We start from the raw sequence: 7,974 nt of genomic DNA on the forward strand, positions 1-7,974 counted from the left end.
TTGATGTTCTCGTCCACGAATCCACCCCTCTCTCCACGACCCGCACACTGAGCAGCCGAGTAAATCCCGTACCCTCGTAATCCACATTTCTGCGTATGGTTTGCGATATGTTTCTTGTCGTTATTGGATTTTTGGGGACAATCAGTATTTAGTTTTAAGAAAATACGGTTCCGTTTGCGGTTTGTCGATTCCGCGTTGCTAAAAATCGGCTGGCGCCCTAAATACACGAAATAAGGATTGGATGAGCTGCTGATTGTTCCCGAAGTCCAGTGTTAGCGTTATGGTTTTTGGCGTTTCAGACTTGTCGGATTACGAGAACGAAGGTAATGAGTTGGCCGTGTTTGGATAATCGAGACTTCTGGGTTAGGGTTTATTGAGTATTTGTTGAGGCCAAAGAAAAATCATTACAATCCATATGAGTCTTTTATGATCCCTATATTACCCTTTTATGAGCCCATAGAACCCCCATATGACCCCGTGTGACCCCCCTGGTAAAACAGTGCGATTATTTCCGACTGGGTGATAAAAAATGAATCGGCGTCAATAATGTTTCTGTCTTTGCTTTGTTAAATTCCGATTGGCTGGTAGGTAGAGTTTGGAGTTTGAGAAAATTATGAGAATTAAGGGTGCCAAGTGAAAATGTTTAATAAATCAACAGAAATTCAATTTTTTTTTCCTGTAATAGCGAGAAATATTTAAAAAATTTAGATGACAATCTTGACCTTTCAACCGGTATTAATTATTGAGAATTTAAATAAACAAAATTTGAAGATCCAGCATTGGCTCTTATGAGGTTATGCACTAAAATAAAAGATTGGTCAATTTAGAGATTCATGAAAAATCCCGAAAAATATGGAAAAAATATTTTAAAAAAGCTGAATCGATTGATCCGGGCGAAATCAGAGGAACCGGGGCAAATAAAAACGAAACCTTAATTTTTCGACTCACTTCCAGGGAAAAAAATCGCTCGTAGCAAAATGGATGATACGCGACAACAGCGCACACAGTTGTCCTACTCCGCTGTACGCCCCCCGTCAACATAACCCTACCTGTCACTCACGATGGATGTTTTTTCAAAGTGAATTTTAGGATTTCAAACGTAATTATCAATCAATGAGACTCGAATGGTGTTTATAATTGAATTTCAAACGAATTGTGCGAAAGAACAGTGGTCTCAGGATATACTCATCTCGGGAAATCATTTCAATGGATCTTGTTATGGCTAACCAAATGTCCAACAAAATGTGTTTCTCGACATTTCCCTCTTAAAAAATTCATTAGATTGAATCTGGATATATTAATGAGTAGTGGAGAGAATAAAGGAATATTGGAGTCTGGGGGTGAGGGATGGGTGATTAAGAAAATGACGGTGTTTTCATTATCACCTAGCGTATCAAGTTCTACTACACACCGTCCGTGGAAAATGAAAGGTTCTTCCTTCGATTCTTCCTTCGGTTTTCTTGCTTCTGATTTTTTTGCACTTTCTTTCAGTAATTTTTGTTGCTCATGATCATTTTTTACACCCTCTCGAGACTTGGTTTCACGAATTTTACATTTTTGGGAGATAAACTGTCCCCTTTTGTCACGCAATAAATTTTTATTTTTTTCTGAGGCCATGGTTTGTTCACAGGCATGTATAACCTCCAACACACGTTCGAATATCAACAAACCCTCGCGCCTCTACGATCAGCTGACAGCAGCGGTGTTGCCACGATTCCCACCAGATATCACCATTTAGTCAATAAAACAAATATTTTTTGGTCGAAAAAATAAAAAGAAAATTTTACATGTATTACATCCCAACTCAATTTGAATATAAATTGGCGAGATGAATTAATCAAGTTAACACAATTTATTATGCAAGGTTTTTGAAAAAAATGATCAATTTAATTGTGCACTTGACCCACTTGGCCTCCTTAATGGGAACAAGGGTATGTAGCAGTTATCGTCCGATTACTTCCCAAAAAAGTGGTTGATAGATCTCATATTATGCATATAGATATTTAAATGAGCAATAAATATTAAAGATTTATATGAACAATATGAGATCTATCAACCACTTTTTTGGAAAGTAATCGGACGATAACGGCCACATACCCTTGATCCTATTAATTCTCATAATTTTCTCAAACTCCAAACTCTACCTATACCAGCCAATCGGAATTTAACGGCAAAGACAGAAACATCATTAACGCCGATTCATTTTTTATCACCCAGTCGGAAATAATCGGACTGTTTTGCCAGGGCCCCATATAATGCCATATTATTCCAATATGGCCTCATACACCTCCTATATGAATCTCATATGAACCCATATCACTTCATATAACCCCATATGAACCCCACATGACCCTGTATCATCCCACATGAGCCCATTATGATACCATATAACCTCAGATAACTTCCAAATGACCCCCATATGCCCCGTACAACTTTTATATGACCCGATATAACCCATATATGACTCCCTTATGACCTCCATATGACCTAAAGCTTCATATTGCTACTATGGAACTTAATAAATAGTTATGCTGTTTTCATCATCTTTGCACTTCATCAAGAAAGCATCAAAACAATCTTTTTGAGCAATGATTTCATTGATATGACTGTTAATTTTTCCAGTTCATCATGAAAAACATGGAAAAAAAAAATCTCACAAATCATATGCTGTAGCTCAACAGTGATAAATGCGATCCGCATCATATTCTGATAGAATCAAGAGGCTATCAATACAAATTTTTTAAGCCATGATTCATTTCATTCTGATAACAATTCTTGGACTGAACGTCGAAAAATTGATTTTTGATAAAATACTAGTATTTCACAAACTCTAAATAATTCAACTTTAATTAGTGTCGATGAATAGAGCCTATTAACGTCAATATCCATGGAAAAATTCATGAAATTTCATCAAGCTCCTATATAGAAAATTGCGAGAAAAAAATTGAAAAAAAGTACACACACATGCATACAAACATACATATATACAGACACCATCTAAAAATCGCATATTTAGACTTTTTAGACCATATTCAGTTATCCTGACTTAAAAATTTGGAAATTTGATTTTGAACGATTACAAAGATTTCATTCAGAAACAAAAACAAAATGAATCGCATCAGGCATGTAATGAAGATATTTAAAACATTAAATGCCTCATCTTTTTTATCTCTGAATAATAACCAACTTAACTTGGGTTGGTAGATTCAAATTCTTATCAGCATGAAGAAGATAACTTTGTGCATTGGTTAAGAAAAAAAAAATCACAATTTTTTTGAGTGCTTGCAATTTTAAATAAACATGCTTGAACGAGTAAAGTATTGGTTCTAATTTTTATATTATATCCATATTAATTCTTTTCATTTTTCACTCACTTCAACTTCGCGATACAGACAGCAACATCCGTCTGCTTCGTTGAGCACAGTTGAAAACTCTCCAGAAGCTGTTCAAAATCGAGAACCTTTGTCGCCATGCCCTTCTTCTGCCTTTTCTCCCTCTCCAATTCTTCAGGATTGATCTCCAGACCAGAAAGACTAATTTCCCTTTCACTGGAATGTGCAAGTTCCTCCTCGCAATCGCGTTCGATCCCCTTGTCTTCCATTCTTAGGACTTCAAGGATTTCTCGAGCTCCTCCAGGAAGACATTGGGCCCCAACTTGAGGGTCAGAACATTTGAGATTAGGGGTCGAATGACTCTGAAAGAGTCTGACTACCATATCTCGATGTTTCTTGTCTGCAAATGGTTTCTCACTACTGGAAACTCCTATTCCATCATTCTTACGGGCAATTCTGGGGCAGTGGCCTCCGGAAATGTGAGGACTCGTCAAGGAGGGGTGGGATGATGGCTCACCATGGATTTCGTTGAACTTGCCTTTTGAGTGGTGTTTACAACAGAAGAGATATGAGCCTGAGTTCCTATCCTGCATTTCGAAAAGATGCAAAAGCATTATTTCGTCTTCCAAGGGATCAGACACGAATTTCCTCGTATCTAGACCCTTTGCACCATCCTCAGGGCAAGGTTTTAAGGAGGTTTTGTTCCAGGGCTTCAGGGATTCAGCCACTTCCACGTCATTTTCACCTGAAAACGAAATTCATGATTTTTGAGAACTTTTTCGGGGATAAGGAATTTCCCCTTTTTTCTTTTTTGGTAGTAATTTTTATTGTTTGTTCCTTCTGCATCAGAAATATCTCTTTGGTAACTTTTCCGTTTCAACCTTATTAATTAACAATTGGCCCTTATTTTGAGTTTCTAGGAAATTTTGAAAGCAGGAGTCAAATAAAGCTGATATCTTCATGATTTTGGGGGGCTTAGGATCACTTGAGGAATTGAAAATTCAATTTTAATGGATAAAACCAAGAGAAAAAATCATGAAAGAACATTACCTGTCATTGACTCATCGACATCATTCTCATCGTTGAAGTTTTCGTCAATCAATCCGAGATTCAATTCCTCATTTTCACAGTCTTCCAGATAAATTTCGTTTTCACTAATTTCCTGAACAAACGAAAGCGAAATTTCATTCATTTTTCTATATCATTCGAAGAATAGGAATTTCAATTTGTAAAATAGTTTCAAAGCCTCATTTCGTCGATGGAGTAATTTTTTCAAATTGTTGTGGAGATACTTACACCACTTTCGCTACTGGAACTAGACGACAAGTGTCGTAAAGTCTGGACGAATAATGGAGAGGTTCGAGTTTGAGACTTGGCTGGAGAATTATCCACAACTGGTGAATTCTGACCAATAGAATCATCAGACTTTGGAGAACAGATAGTTAAGTTTTGAGGCAGAGTAAGGGATAAACTATCCCCCTGGCAGGGTTGCCTCCTCAGCCCATTGTTACTCGCAAATTCTGGATGGGTTATGCCATTGATCACACTTTCTATAGGCCTAGAATCGTAAAAAAAACATTAGAAAAACGGAGTGGGCATTTTTCACCTCCCAATCTTGTAATACATTTCGAAAATGGAGAATGTAAGATAAAGAAAAAACATTGTTTCCGAAAACTTCTTGTATTTAAGAGAAGGCCCACTTTGTCGATATAAAGTTACGTACGTTTTGACAATATTACGGGATCGTGAATCACTGTCTACAGCCGTTATAATAAAAAATATTATTCGTCAAACGACCTAAAAAAACTTTTCTAGCTCATAGGATTGCAACCTTCGCCTTCGGCTCAGGCTGTAAACTCATATTCGCCAGAAAAGTTTTTTGCAGCCTTATGCCGAAATCCACTATAACATTGGTTCAAAAAGGAGTTGTAGAGACAAAAACTGTAAATATCTTAAAAAGTAGAATCCATAAACTGGGCCGTTTTTATGCCCAGCATTTTTTTCATTTCCAACTATTCCAATGAAAAAAATTGAATTCAAACCGGGACGGACTGTAGAAATTCTCGACAAATGCATCATTCGAGTGGATAATCTCATTGCTGTCATTATCGATGCCCTCTTGATTCTGCTGCTGGTGGCATGCGATTGTGACACCTGCTCCTCGAGTAGCCGTTACGGTATTTCGAGAAATTTCAATAACCAGTCTCTGCAAAAACGTATGGAAAAAAAATGCAATTGAATGGAGAATTTACAATGTTTGGAACCTGGAAGCTAAAAACTTGAAGAAGAAATCATTTTCTTGGATCCCAGAGCAATTGTAAATGAAGAAATCAACTTTGAAGCCCATTTATCTCATCTTTTCGAGTGTTTTTTTCATTGATTTTAGTAGAAAATCGATTGAGTTGTAGAAAATTTTACCTCCATTTGTACCATTTTACCTCTTTTAATTGGTTGATCTGCATCGCATACGTATTCTGTACAGTAACTAATTGACTTATATACCACTGCTGATCTCTGCAGCGTTGATAAAATGTCGGAGGCCGAACTTGGAATCTCAGAATTAGAGTATCGAGATCAGTGTTTAAATATCCCTCAGTAGCAAGAAGGTCAAGTCTGAAGAATCTATTGTAACCCCAGCATTCACCTATCTCGAAATCAGAGGCGAATTCACGTACAATGTTCTTGGAAGTGTCTCGAGAGCCTTGGTGAATCATTTCCACTCTATATTCGTACCTGAAACGAAACATTTGGCATAATCCTCTGTAATAAATCATTGAAACCTTGAAGTATTTTATTACTTTCGTGAATTTTTCAACCATAAGAGGGAGTAGAACATTTTAAATAGTACCATTGAAAGATTGAGAACAGTTTCGATGCAAAACTCTGGTTGGCGACCCACTTTACTGAAGAACTTCAGCTTTCCTTTCTAAAAGATATTCTTTGAAACTCTCAGAAAGGATTTAAGCCCAATGGGTTGTGCCAACTGATTTATTGCATTGGAAATTTGCAAGCTTTTTAATGACATAATTCTCAAGCATTTTATCCGTTTCCCGAAAATCGATTTTTTTCGTGTTTGAGGGAAACACCGTGAGCGATTCCACCAGATACCAACCTAATATATTGCCTCAATATTTTTGATAAGGCAAATGAGATTTTCTCGTTACAGGTTGATCCCTTTTCAACAATTTCAACCGTTCATATATCTATTTGATCCCCTCAAATAGATATATGAACTCTTGAAATTGTTATAAGAGAGACAGGCAGAGACATCGGAAGGCGGGTGAAAGAGCCGAGACTAGATGAGAAGAGTCACAGACCAATGAAAGGCTGAAGCAATAGCGATTTTGGGCGGAACCGCGGCCCCTGGAAGTCTGGAGGACGTTACTAGACTTTCGCTATTTTAGAATTCGCCCAGCTTGTGTTAGGGGTGTCGCGTCGAGCGCTAGTTACCACGTAGATCCCCTATGACCGCCGTATTTCCCACTAGATTATACCATATATATTCGAATATGGGACATTCTCAGAATCCTGAATTAGCATGCTCCCAGTCAAGTACTACATGAGTATATACTTTCTCTAAATTTTCCCTCCTTTAACATTAATTGTTTGGCCAGGATAAATAACAAAACTCAAATTTTTGAAAAATCATATCTTGCGAACAAATTGGCCGATTTTAATAAATAAAAAAAGATTTTTTTCGTTTTTTTATATNGGATTTTTTTGTTTCTCAGAATCCTGAATTAATATGCTCCCAGTCAAGTACTACATGAGTACATACTTTCTCTAAATTTTCGCTCCTTCAACATTGATTGTTTGGCCAGGATAAATAACAAAAGCTCAAATTTTTGAAAAATCATATCTTGCGAACAAATTGGCCGATTTTGATAAATAAAAAAGGATTTTTTTTCGTTTTTTTATATACTTTGAGACTAAAAATACAACAGTACCACGAGGATGAATACTAAGCCATTTTTTAAGTTTTTCATTATTTTAAGGCCCGGTTGGATGGATTTTTGCTCGACATGTCCCTAGAAAATTCCCCAGAAAATTGTAAAAAAAAAACATTTTCCGTTTCCACTAATTACGACCGTATGGTTACATAAAAAAATCTGATTTTTTTTTTAAACAGATAATTTATTGCCTCTTAACGAAAATGGTGCCTTGAAGGGGGGAAATAGGTTTTTATATTTTTAATATTGACTAGAAAATAACGCAAAGTANCAACGCAAAAAAAAAGAAATATTAATAATTAGATTTTTTTTTGTGTCCTCATCTGTTCTCTGAGTTTAACGTCAGAATGATGAACAAATTTAAGGCCCGGTTGGATGGATTTTTGCCCGACATGTCCCTAGAAAATTCCCCAGAAAATTGTAAAAAAAAAACATTTTCCGTTTCCACTAATTACGACCGTATGGTTACATAAAAAAATCTGATTTTTTTTTTAAACAGATAATTTATTGCCTCTTAACGAAAATGGTGCCTTGAAGGGGGGAAATAGGTTTTTATATTTTTAATATTGACTAGAAAATAACGCAAAGTAAACACCACCATCTCCCCTAGTCACACCACACTCGCGTGACACCCTGTCAATATGGCGACGGTCAATATCCAAAGTTATAAACACTTATTCCAATTTTCACAC

The 7,974-nt window shown here is 36.5% G+C and overlaps 1 protein-coding gene across 1 annotated transcript in view; it reads right to left on the reverse strand.

Moving 5' to 3' along the window:
• LOC107046269 (E3 ubiquitin-protein ligase TRIM37) overlaps positions 1–6,065 on the reverse strand; it is a gene marked incomplete at its 5' end in the record, with an annotated part of 9,888 nt that extends 3,823 nt beyond the window's left edge. The window contains 5 exon segments of the mRNA XM_015268856.2: positions 3,375–4,077; positions 4,383–4,494; positions 4,629–4,890; positions 5,375–5,538; positions 5,771–6,065. Of these exon segments, the coding sequence (XP_015124342.1) occupies positions 3,375–4,077; positions 4,383–4,494; positions 4,629–4,890; positions 5,375–5,538; positions 5,771–6,065 (1,536 nt within the window).
• Between the last annotated feature and the right edge of the window lie 1,909 nt (positions 6,066–7,974).

This window comes from Diachasma alloeum, unplaced genomic scaffold (genome assembly GCF_001412515.2).
Source record: "Diachasma alloeum isolate Michigan unplaced genomic scaffold, Dall2.0 Dall_scaffold_01260, whole genome shotgun sequence".
Lineage (NCBI taxonomy): Eukaryota > Metazoa > Arthropoda > Insecta > Hymenoptera > Braconidae > Diachasma > Diachasma alloeum.